The sequence below is a fragment of the Symphalangus syndactylus genome, chromosome 3 (assembly GCF_028878055.3).
Source record: "Symphalangus syndactylus isolate Jambi chromosome 3, NHGRI_mSymSyn1-v2.1_pri, whole genome shotgun sequence".
Classification (NCBI taxonomy): domain Eukaryota; kingdom Metazoa; phylum Chordata; class Mammalia; order Primates; family Hylobatidae; genus Symphalangus; species Symphalangus syndactylus.
Window position 1 is genome coordinate 33591162 of NC_072425.2, and position 12957 is coordinate 33604118.

Here is a 12957-nt window from a genome sequence, read left to right on the forward strand (position 1 = left end):
AATAGATCAACTAAGGTGAGAATTGAGAAACCATCATTGGACTTAGCAACAGGAAAGTCATTTGTGATTTCTATGACTGATTTCTATGGAGAAGAGAAGGTAAAAGGCTGATTTGGAGTGGGCTCAAAAAAGAGAAGAGCAAAGTTTGAACATGAGTTTAAACAACTATTTTGAAGGGTCTTAATGTAAATCAGTGGTTTGTCACTGGAGGAATGAGATTTTTGCCCCTAGACATTTGGTAATGTCTAGACACTGGGGAGGGTGGGTGCCACTGGTCTCTAGTGGGTGAATGCACGGGATGCTACTAGACATCCTGCAGTGTATAGCACAGCTTTGTATGATAAAGAATTATCCGGCCACAATGTCAGTAGTGTTGAGGTTGAGAAACCCTGGAGTAATAAAGGAAAGGAGAAAAACAGTATGGTAGCTGGAGGAGGAAAGTTAAGAGCAAAAGAAGTTTAGTTAGTTTTTAGATGGAAGATGAGAAACATCTAGTAGACAAAAATTGCTGACACTAGAGAGATTAGGGATAAGTTTTCATTCTCAGGAACTAAAAAGTTACTTGAGTACCTTTGAAATGTAATTTTGTTTACACTAGGTTCTAGAGTGAATAATTATTGATTCCTTCAGCAACTTTAAACACCTTAGTCATTTAGATTTTAATATAGGATTGTTCTGTTGAGTAAGTGTTGATTTGAATTTAATTTTTTCAGGAAACTATGTTGAGTTATTTTAATTCTTTGTTATTTTTCTTTGCTTTTCCCCAGGAGCCAAAGTGAATGATGTGGTTCCATGGGTGTTGGATGTGATTTTAAATAAACATATCATCAGCCCCAACCCACACGTGAGGCAAGCAGCTTGCATCTGGCTCCTTTCCCTTGTGAGGAAGCTAAGTACCCACAAAGAAGTGAAGGTGAGCCATGCTGTATGTGGTCAGCCCTGTTGGAAACCACAGTATTATAAGTAGCAAGGAAAGCATATGAGGGTGAAGGTCATTAACCAATAGTAGGTATTTTGAAATACATTGTACATGAAGGAATGAAGGATGGTGGCCTGATATATATAGGCTAGAAGATGATTCTAGCCTTGAAGGAATAAAGTCAGAAGTGCTTGAGATGGGAAGGCTCAGTTGGGGCAGTGGTCAGCTTGCATGTGTTAGACTCCCTGTAAGTGGTGCAGCTCCAGGTGATTTGGGCCACCTGTAAAGATGAGAGCAAAACAGCGATTGTAACTGGCTGGGATAATAAGACTATAAATTTTGTACACGGTGAGAGCAAGACTCTCATTCTCTCAAAGAGACAGAGTTTCAGTGTTCTAATGCCTTTTTTCTTCTTTCAGTCTCATCTTAAAGAAATTCAGAGTGCATTTGTTTCAGTTCTATCAGAAAATGATGGTAGGTTGTTGGTTAATATTTGATTTCTAAACTTAATTGAGCTTGTATTTTAAATGTTCAAATACCTGGATTAATGAACATAAAAAAACTTTCTTGAGCTGTATGATTAAAACAATTATCAAACCTTATTTGTTAGTAGTAAGGATAAGCATTATGGTAATGGCTTAGAAACCAAAATTTCTAGTTAGGATACAGGAAACTTAGATTCTTTCTCATTTATTGGTTTATACATTAGGACATGTTCTTCAACTCTGCATTTTAAAATGGAGCCGAGGCCTTCTTTAACATTAGTATCTCTCCTAATAGCTTTTTTCTACCTCTGGTTACTTTTCCTCTCTGATTTAAGCTAGGAGAGAGTGAACGTATATGTGTTAAATCTTTCAATGGTAGCTTTGTTTTATAACTCGTTTTAAACATAAGGTCTTGCATTGACTTTTAAAAGTTAGGTCTGAGTGTATTGAGATCTTGTGAGGCTGTTTTATCTCTGATATGTGACTTACAGCCCATGGATAATCTGTTGCTGCACTGTCCAGTGACACTGTATAGGTCCATCAGTATTGTCTAGGTTTGTGAACTGTATCTTCTGTGGATATGGTTCTCATTTACAATAACTTGTATGGTGCCATGTCCACTGAAATGATTTATTATTATTTTTAACCAAATAGGCATATTGATTCTGTTTTTATATCTTTACTTTGATATCATTTTGGGTCAGTGTCAACATAACTTTTTAAAAATTTTGATTTCATAGCAAGGATATAAAATTTTTTTAAAGTGATACAATCTCGTCTGACTTTCTTGTAGAACTTAGCCAAGATGTTGCATCAAAGGGCCTTGGGTTGGTTTATGAACTAGGCAATGAACAAGATCAACAGGAATTGGTTTCTACACTTGTGGAAACACTTATGACTGGCAAAAGGTATGGTGAACTTGAAAATTTTAGATTCAAGCCCATAGAGGAAGTCTCTACTCATAGTGAGAATATGCTGGAGAAGGAAGATTCAGCTTTCCATTTTTTCGTTTATGAAGCCTTTTCTAAATTGCAAGTCCGTAATTGTTGTGCTGTGGATAGCATAATTAGTCCAGTGTATACTGTTAAGTTTAGGAGCATGCCACTAGGTCAAGCTTCAAAAGTTTAATGGTCTCAGACAATTAATGTATTGGATTAGAAAAATGCTGTAATTACTGTTGGCTAAATGGAAGTTAAGATACGGAGAAGAAGCTTGCATATCATTCATAGTCTAATCCGTGAAGGGTGTGAGGGGAAATCATCTGTGTAAGGGATTGCTGCTTTATGTTGCCTCCCTTGTAGGAAGGATAGTTTTTCATGTGCTACCACATTTAATTCAGTGGAAATTATGTGAAATGTCTTTTTCATCTGTTAATTTGTTCATTCTGGATTCATTTTATAAAATTTGCAGCCTGATGGAAAGGGCTTTTTTTTTTTTTCGTGTTGGAGTCTTGCTCTGTTGCCGAGGCTGGAGTGCAGTGGCATGATCTCAGCTCACTGCAACCTCTGCCTCCCTGGTTCAGGCGATTCTCCCGCCTCAGCCTCCTGAGTAGCTGGGACTACAGGCGTGTGCCACCGTGCCCAGCTAATTTTTTGTATTTTTAATAGAGGCAGTGTTTCACCATCTTAGCCAGGATGGCCTCGAACTCCTGACCTACTGGTCCACCCACCTCGGCCTCCCAAAGTGCTGGGATTACAGGTGTGAGCCACTGCACCCGGTCGGAAAGGACTTTTATATCTTGTACACAGTAAATGCTTGATAGGAAGTTTTATCACTTTGTAAATGAATTGTATTGGCCAGTTGAATGTTGGTATGAAAAGCTTGAAGCTTATTGAAATTATTGTTTTGGTTTAGAGTTAAACATGAAGTTTCTGGAGAGACAGTGGTATTTCAAGGGGGAGCTCTTGGCAAAACACCAGATGGGTAAGTATGTTAAATCCATTGAATGGTAAACATCTTTAAATATATATATATGTATTTATTAGTCTAGTAAATAGAGCAGTCATGAAGTTGATTTCTACCCTCTTAGGAAACGTTATCTATTTTATCTATTGGTGGAAGAAGAAAACTTACATGGAAAAAAGTCTGATGTCTTTTTTTTTTTTTTTTTGAGATGGGGCCTCACTCTTGTTGCCCAGGCTGGAGTGCAGTGGCATGATCTCGGCTCACTACAACCTCCGCCTCCTGGGTTCAAGCAATAGATTCTCCTACTTCAGCCTCCCAAGTAACTGAGATTACAGGCGCCTGCCACCACGCCTGGCTAATTTTTGTATTTTAGTAGAGACGGGGTTTCACTATGTTGGTCAGGCTGGTGTCAAACTCCTGACCTCAGGAGATCCACCCACCTCGGCCTCCCAAAGTTCTGGGATTACAGGCGTGAGCCACCACGCCTGGCTGGCTGATGTCTTAAATTGAGCATCCTGGGAAACAAACTCTGAGATAGAGATTTCTGTGTGGGAAATTTACTGGGGAGTGCCCTAGGGGTCACTTTGGGGGGATGAGGAAGCAGGATAGGGCCTATGACTGAGGGAGGGGTGAAACTGCTGCCATCGTTTCAGTGGATACTGGCCTCTTGAGGAGCTCTGAGCTGGCATGGGTGGCCTTTCGGAGTTGTTCTGCTTTGAGGCATGGAGCCTGGCCCTTTATGTCCTCTCAGTGACCAGCCGTTGGTGGTGGGCTGCTGCGTGGGAGCCCATGATGTTGGGCTCTGAGGGCAGTTGTGGGAGACTGACTAGGCCAAGAGCTGTTAGCTCTCAGGCAGCTGAATGCTGCGAACACCTGGAAGCATAGCTAGGTGCACCCACTGCCGCTAGTTTTTGGGTGGGTGTAATTCTTTATCTTAGAGACCACTACTTTAGCATTTAAAATAAATTCCTTGAGCTTGACCTCCTTTATTTTATCATGCTTTATTTCTACGGATTGTTAGGCAAATCTTTGCTGGTTGCAAGGCCTTGCTGTGGTATCACACACGAGCCTGCTTCATTGTTGTCTGCAACAGGAGAAAGCTGCAGTTTGTTCCGTCGTTGACGTTCCCCCATAGTACACTGTTATCACATCAAAAGTTGTTTTCATTCTACTTACTCTCCTTGTAGGCTCCTTCTAAGTTTTTAAAAAAATGCTTACATTTTACAAAATAACAAACCGATTAGATATTTGAGCAAATATTATTTGTTCAGAGGAAAGTTAACAAGACTCAAGTTAATCAGAATTAGGGTGGTCTAGCTTAGAAAAGACTAAGGGAAGACAGATGTTGTCTTCCAATGACTCTCTTATGATCATGTGAGATTATGCATAACATAATCAGGAATTATTGAGTTGCATCTCCAGGTGGTGAGCAGACCATGTCTATGGACTTAGAGGTGCATTTAGGTCATTTATCAGCAGCAATGTAGAGGGGCTTAGGAATTGCTAATAGTTGAATTAGGTGACTTTTTATATTCTTCCCAACCTGTTTTCTGTCTCCATGGTGATAACTCAATATTAGAAATTGAGTGAAAATTTGATTTTAGTATGTCCCAGTAATATTGATGATGTAATTTTTTAGGCTGGAGAGAGAGAAGTATATTATTGTCTACCTCTTTTTCTTTGTTTCCAAGTCAGGGCCTTTCTACTTACAAGGAACTTTGTTCTCTGGCAAGTGATCTTAGCCAGCCAGATCTGGTGTATAAATTTATGAATTTAGCCAACCATCATGCAATGTGGAACTCTAGGAAGGTAAGTTGCTATCACTGGACAATTTTTTTTTTTTTTCATGCAAACCAAATATGCTACATTGGCAGACAGTGGCAAATGATATATAGTGCATTTTGTGAAAGTCTGTGCCTGATGAGAAAGCTGAACCCCACAAAGCTGCTATTGATTGGAAAGCCCATTAAATCAGGCTGTATTTAGGCATAAGTTTGGGAGGGAGAATTTTTTGCTATGTTAATATTTTACTATAATGGGTGCCTATTATTTTTAGGGTGCTGCTTTTGGTTTTAATGTAATTGCTACCAGAGCTGGAGAGCAGCTGGCTCCTTTTCTGCCTCAGCTAGTTCCTCGACTTTATCGTTACCAGTTTGATCCCAACCTTGGCATTCGACAGGCCATGACAAGTATTTGGAATGCGTTGGTCACTGACAAATCCATGGTAAGTATCTGTGAACCCCTGTGTTAGGAAAACACTGTAGACTGTCCAAAGTCATGCATAGGATTTAAACCCAGTGTCCCTCTTCCTTTCTACTTTTTATGCTTACTTGTTTAAACAAATAAATCGTCTTTCATTCCATGTTTTCTTCCTTCTTTCAAGGTATCAAAGATGTGTATGGCAACATTTATTGAAATCTCCAAAATGGAAACAATATAAATGTCCACTGGGAAGATGGTTAAGGAAATGATTTTATATTCACACAGATGGAATAGTAAATGTGGATAGGGACTGTTGATGCAATGAAGAATGGGTCATAGTCCCATCTCTAATGAATTCAGTTAGCTGGGGAGACAGACAAGGAAGCAGGCAATTGCCATTTTGTTTTCTCTGTTGGTGTCCTCTCATCTGGCTGTTAATCATGTTCTAGCCCACTTTTATGTACTAAGATTTCTCAGGGCTTGTCTCTGAGTATCTTTTGCTCTCTGAGCCTTCTCTATATCAATCAGTTCCAAGGCATATAAATGTCATATTTATTGTGAAAGTTCCCAACCTTACACTTTTGGTCCAGATGTCACTTGCACTTTAGACATGCATATGTAACTGTTTACTTGAAAATTTCACTTCAGTGTTGTTTCGGAATACCATAAACCCAACATGCCCAGAACAGGACTTGAAAAATAACCTTCCCCCTCTATTCTCACTGTTCACCTATTTGCCCAAGCCAGAAAACTTGGTGTCATACTTTATTTTGATCTGTGTCTCACCACCACCCGCAATTGAATCTAGTAGCAAATTCTGTTGATTCTGCTTCCAAAGTATTCCTTGAATCTACCCTCTTCTTTCCCTAATTCTTTACTAATGAATAGGTCATCATCGTCTTTTTTTTCTCTTTGCCTTTCTTCATTTAATTATCTACATAGTAGCAAAAGTGATTTTTAAAAATGCAAGTTAGATTGTGCCATTTTGGGTTAAAATCCTTTACAGCTCACTTTAAATAAATTCCATGATCCTTACTATGTCTTACAAGTCCCTGCCTGTAATGTGGCCCCTTCCTGTCTCTCCTGTCTGGTACTAGGCTGAATATGTTTCTATTCTTGGTGGTAGGTACTTGAGGGTTCAGCTTTGAAGACTCAGTGAGTTTTGCTTGCTCCAGGAGAACATGTGGCACTGTTGGGTCAGCCAAGATCTAATAGGCCAGTGGGCTTTGTAGGTCTGAGCTCAGGACACAGGCCTAGACCCTTGAGACGTGAGTGTCATCTCTATAAGTGAAAGGATTAAGCCACAAGTGTGGATGAGATCATCCATGGAGAATGTTGAGAGAAGCAGACATAGGAAGACATCAGTTTGTTATTTACCTCTTTGTCTTGGTTTTCTTACATGTAAGTAAGGATAACAAAACCTTTCCTACCTATAAAAATGGAAAAGCTGTAAATGTTTGAGAATGTCAGCATTGGTGTAAAACTGATTCTACCGTTATTTTGTCATTACTACAAAGTTGCTAAGTGTATGTCAAAACAGAACAGAGGCTTAAAAAGTAAAACTCATCTTTCATTCTGAACAGTCATGAACCAGGCACTGGGTAAGGTACTGGGGATAAAAAGATGAGTGAGACTCTGTCCCTCAATAATTGCACTGGTGATGAGTGTGAGACTCCCTCAATAACTGCACTGATGATGAGTGAGAATCTGTCCCTCAATAACTGCACTGATGATGAGTGAGAATCTGTCCCTCGATAACTGCATTGATGATGAGTCTGTCCCTCAATAACTGCACTGATCATGAGTGAGACTGTCCTTCAATAACTGCACTGATAAGTGAGACTCTGTCCCTCAATAACTACACTGATGATGAGTGAGACTGTCCTTCAATAACTGCACTGATAAGTGAGACTCTGTCCCTCAGTAACTGCACTGATGATGAGTGAGACTCTGTCCCTCAATAACTACACTGATGATGAGTGAGACTGTCCCTCAATAACTGCACTGATGATGAGTGAGAATCTGTCCCTCAATAATTGCACTCATGATGACTGAGACTGTCCCTCAGTAACTGCACTGATGATGAGTGAGACACTGTCCCTCAGTAACTGCACTGATGATGAGTGAGACTCTCTCCCTCAATAACTGCACTGACGGTGAGTGAGACTCTGTCCTTCAATAACTGCACGGATGATGAGTGAGACTCTGTCCTTTAATAACTGCACTGTCCTGTACAATAACTGCACCCGACCCCCTTGAGGATCTCCAATATCGTGGAACAGTGCAGTTATTGTATGGTTTTGTGTGATGCTCCTTTGGAAGGTGCTACGGGAACAGAGAGGAGAGTACCCAAGTCAGTCTTCTCTGAAAAGAATGGCTAATATGAACCTTGAGGGACAAGTAGGAGTTAGCCAAACAAGTAGGACCTGGGAAGGGGATTGTAGGTAGAGGTGGCATGTGCCAAGGAATGGAGGTGAGACACATTATGGTACTTTTGGGTCTGGATGAGTCATGGAAGGCTTTGTGTGCATGCCCAGGTGAATGGACTTCATTCTCATGCACTGAGGAAAATAAGAGCATCAAACGTACATTTTAGAATGATCACCTGGCAGCTTTACAGCGACCAAAGTGGGAAGAGATTTGTGGGCTGAGTGGCCTAGAGAGACATGGAGGCTGTAAGATATAGAAACATGGTCAGTGTGGTTAAGTGTGGTTAACCAGTGTGGTTAAGAGTTGAATAATTTGATTATTGATGGATTTTGCATTTTAAATTTTATCTGTTTGCTTTCATTAGGTGGATAAATATTTGAAAGAAATTCTTCAAGATTTGGTTAAGAACCTTACAAGCAACATGTGGCGAGTTCGAGAATCCAGGTACCATTTTTAGGAATATAAGTTTAGTCAAATAAAACTGAATTTTTCCCTTCAAAATTTCCAGGTTTTATACTTTGTGCAAAAGGAATAAATTAAAACTACTAAAAAGCTAGCTGGGCGTGGCGGCTCACACCTGTGATCCCAGCAGTTGGGGAGGCCGAGGTGGGTGGATCACCTGAGGTGAGGAGTTCAAGACCAGCGTGGGCAACATGGTGAAACCCTGTCTCTACTAAAAATACAAAAATCAGCTGGGCCCAGTGGCATGTGCCTGTAATCCCAGCTACTCGGGAGGCTGAGGCAGGAGAATCACTTGAACCCCGGGGGCAGAGGTTGCAGCGAGCCGAGATCGCGCCACTGCACTCCAGCCTGGGTGACAGAGTGAGACTCTGTCTCAAAACAAAACAAAACAAAAAACTACTAAAAAGCATATTTCTTGTTGGCTACATTAGATAGTTATTTTTCTTTAACTATTTAAGCTTTGGTTAATGATTTTACTAAATTGTCATTGTTTATATAAGTATGAAATCAAGGAAGTTGAAGATTACCTGTTAAATTGGTAGACACCAAGATACATTTTTGTACTATCATGACTTTATAGTGTAGCATTTCTGTATACAAATTACATTCATTTGGTGCCCAGTGTGTACGTGGCAGCGTGCTAGGCCCTGGGGAGACACTGGTGAATAAAAAACGATGTGTCATCTCAAAGGGATTATATTATAGTTGTGGGAAACAAACATTTTATAATTGTAAATTCCATATATATATGGTATATTTGAGGGACCTGGAGAGAAGTCATTGCTGTTTTGGGGTGAGGGGATGAGAACTCGAATTAGAGGCAGAATCTGTATTCTTTTTTAGTATAAATGTTTCATAGTAAAATACTGACCTTCATCATGTATTGAAATGAAATTTTAATTTTCAGCTGTTTAGCTTTGAATGATTTATTGAGAGGAAGACCCTTAGATGACATCATTGATAAACTTCCAGAAATTTGGGAAACGCTTTTTAGAGTACAAGATGATATCAAGGTATTATAGAAATAAATCAGCATTTATATATACAAAAAGTTAAATTGGAATTATTAAAATATTTATGTTGTATATGTCAAAATTCCATTTCCAGATAATTTTAAGAGACCAACATTTTCCCCCAAAGTTTCAGTCTTAATATGTCTGTGAAGTTGCAAGGTTGGGTATCCTTAGATCTAAATTAAATAGACTTAGGGAAAAAAAGGTGGCTGTATACCTTCTTTCAATAGAGATCTCATGATTCTATTGGATTAGGGACAAATAACAGTTTTGGACATAGTAACAGTATTTTTTTAATGTGATATGAAATGTAAGTTCTGTAAATGGGATTAATTATTCTCAAGTAATGTGGCCAATTCCTCTGAATTTTTCTTGGGCAATCTTAATTTTAGGTATTTTGATATTTTACCATTAAAATTAGGCACTTCAGTTTTACCTTTCTTTTTGCTTTATTTATTGGAGGCTTTTAAGTGTTTCAGAATGCTCACATAGATCTTTATGTATTTACTTTTATAGTACAATTACTTTCTCAGCTGTTAATAGCTAAATTTTTTAAGGTCAAAATAGGTTACAGTTAATGTTTAAAAATTAATAGTATGGCATGGTAATGTGTTCCTTGATGGGCAGAGAGTCTGATGAGATACCAATTTTTTTAACGTGATATGAAATGTAAGATTTTCCACCAGTCTCTATAGGGCCTGAGGCAATTAAGTTGCAAATTGTAGAGTAGATGATAGTGAAACTCTCTAACTTGTATGATGTCACACTTTTGTCATTTTTAGGAATCTGTACGAAAAGCAGCAGAACTAGCTCTGAAAACTCTGAGCAAGGTGAAAATCCCTGTCTTACATTGGGAATGGAGTGGGGCAGGGTTCTGGGTGACCATGACAATGATTTACTTACTGTCATAGGAAATGACATTTAGTTGCAGTATAATTGGCTTCATGTTGTGGTTCAGTACTCTTAGAATGAATGAGAAAGTGAGTGCTGTAAACACTGCAGTGCTAGTATGTTGAACAGGGTATACTTGTGGTCTCTTTAAATGGTGAAATTAAGATAAAACTTTGACTTAACCCTGAAGAACACATCACTCAGATCAAGCAACACCTATCTTTTCTCTTGCTTTTGCTATGTTTATATATAAAGCTACCTTTCATATCTGTGAGGTTGGAAAGCTTTTTGAAACTAAATTATCTCCCACTTGAACTTGATTTTGTGATATATCAGGAACTTTACATTCTGGTTGCACAGACCTTGCCATAGGTCACATAAGTAGTAAAACCAGGTTTTAAATACAGGTGTTTTCTTGTTTCAGATGTGATCTTGACCACTATATTGTGCTGTGACCCAGCGTTATTGATGATGATGATGATGATAACACTTCAAAACTTCTTTTTTTTAAATTTTTTTTTTTGAGACAAGGTCTCACTCTGTCACCCAGGCTGGAATGCAGTGGCGTGATCATGACTCATTGTAGTCTCGACCTCCCGGGCTCAGGTGATCCTCCCACCTCAGCCTCCTGGAGAGCTGGGACCACAGGTGTATGCCACCATGCCTGGCTAATTTTTCGTGTTTTTTTGTAGAGACAGGGTCTCTTCATGTTGCCCAGGCTGGTCTCAAACTCCTGGGCTCAAGCAATCCACCTGCCTTGGCCTCCCAAAGTGCTGGGTTTATAGGCGTCAGCTACTGCACCCAGCCCTAAACCTTTTTAAAAGTGCTTTCTTACATATTTTCTCATTTGATCATCATCTATTTTGTTCTCTATTTCACAAATTGGAGGACCAGTGCTTAGAGAGTGAAATGTGTTACCAAATTTTCTGTTTAGTTCTTGGCAGACCTAGGACTCAATCTCCGATCTCATTCCTCTGTGTCTCTGTAGTGTCAGAGAAAGTAGATTCACTTATTCTTCTCTGTGGATATGTGAAGTAGAAAGTCTTCTGTCAGATGAATGCTTTACTGGATGAGCGGTCACTTTCACTAACATCCATGCTTTTTATATGTGAGGTCTGTGTGAAAATGTGTGACCCTGCCAAAGGAGCGGCTGGCCAGAGAACCATCGCTGCCCTTCTCCCTTGCCTTCTGGACAAAGGAATGATGAGCCCTGTGACGGAAGTTCGAGCCCTCAGGTGTGCATCCATTGATGAAATGAATGTATTGGATTTGCTCAGTTCCTAGAAATTGTGTTTCTTTCAAGGTTAGATTCTGGAAAACATGGAGAAAGAGGTTTAGGAGAATGACCGTTGGGTCATTTGTGAAAACTTGTGAGTCAGAATATTTTCACAGAAACATTCTCATGAGACCTTATTTTTGCCCAGCATTCTGAGTCAAGCGTGTTGTTCTATTGTCCTCAGCCTCTGCTCCCAACAAGCACATCTTCCTGTTACACTGTAGGTCCTCAGGAGCATGCTTGTTCATTATAATATTTAGTAATATTTCACAGATTATTAGATTTAAGAGAAGCTGTTTACCACCTGCAACAATGAAATATTCAAAAAATGTACTTACACTTTTAAATATAATATATGGCTACTTTAAGTTAAAAGCAATAGTGTAGGATTCTAGTTTGTATATTTTGTTTGTTTTTAAACTACAGTGCTGTCTAGGAACTTTATCTGTTCCATTTTTATTTCACTCTTAAGAGTAGAACAAATTATTAATAATAGTGCCAGCACTATTTCATGGCAAGTAGATAGTTCACGAGAGAAAGTTTTTTTTAGAAGGACTTACCTAACAAATGCAAAGGCATGATGCAATTAAGAGTGTCACTTTGGCTGGGCACGGTGGCTCATGCCTGTAATCCCAGCACTTCGGGAGGCCAAGGTGGGCGGATCACCTGAGATCGGGAGTTCGAGACCAGCCTGGCCAACATGGAGAAACCCCGTCTCTACTAAAAATACAAAAAAATTAGCCAGGTATGGTGATGCATGCCTGTAATCCCAGCTACTCGGGAGGCTGAGGCAGGAGAGTCGCTTGAACCTGGGAGGCAGAGGTTGCAGTGAGCCCAGATTGCGCCATTGCACTCCAGCCTGGACAACAAGCACGAAACTCTATCTCAAAAAAAAAAAAAAAAAAAAAGAGTATCACTTTTTGCTCTCCTTAGTAAAATAATCTAAGTAGTGATCATTAGATGCCCCTAAATCCACTGGGTGAATGGCTGAAGAGAACTTTATAATGATTCAGGGCAACCAGACCTGAACCTACCAGTCACTCCTCACAGCACAAAAAGAACCAGTGCATGGTGATGTGATGGAATAGGAGGAATAGGACACACGCAGCATTGCCTAGGAAGGATTCTTTGTGTGTGTGTGTGTGTGTGTGTGTGTGTGTTTTACAAAATTGAACGTGAACTCAGTTTAGCCTGTAGATCTGTACAGGGGAAAGAGGAACATGTTAAATGACATATGACATGACTGGAATACAATCAACGAGGACAAAGAAGAAAAAAAGAGGAGAGTGGAGACTGTTAAAAAAGATTTAAGAAATGCAGTAGATTGCAATGTGTGAGTGAGCTTGGATCCTGATTCAAACATGCCAACTGTTT

The 12957-nt window shown here is 39.5% G+C and overlaps 1 protein-coding gene across 3 annotated transcripts in view; it reads left to right on the forward strand.

The window, feature by feature from the left end:
• ECPAS (Ecm29 proteasome adaptor and scaffold) overlaps positions 1-12957 on the forward strand; it is a 126193-nt gene that overhangs the window by 93120 nt on the left and 20116 nt on the right. For all 3 annotated transcript variants that reach the window (XM_055271514.2, XM_055271516.2, XM_055271513.2), the window contains 10 exons: positions 768-913; positions 1339-1393; positions 2198-2312; positions 3259-3327; positions 5001-5118; positions 5366-5533; positions 8306-8385; positions 9311-9416; positions 10199-10246; positions 11421-11542. In XM_055271514.2, the coding sequence (XP_055127489.1) occupies positions 768-913; positions 1339-1393; positions 2198-2312; positions 3259-3327; positions 5001-5118; positions 5366-5533; positions 8306-8385; positions 9311-9416; positions 10199-10246; positions 11421-11542 (1027 nt within the window). The remainder of the gene's footprint in view (positions 1-767; positions 914-1338; positions 1394-2197; positions 2313-3258; positions 3328-5000; positions 5119-5365; positions 5534-8305; positions 8386-9310; positions 9417-10198; positions 10247-11420; positions 11543-12957) is intronic.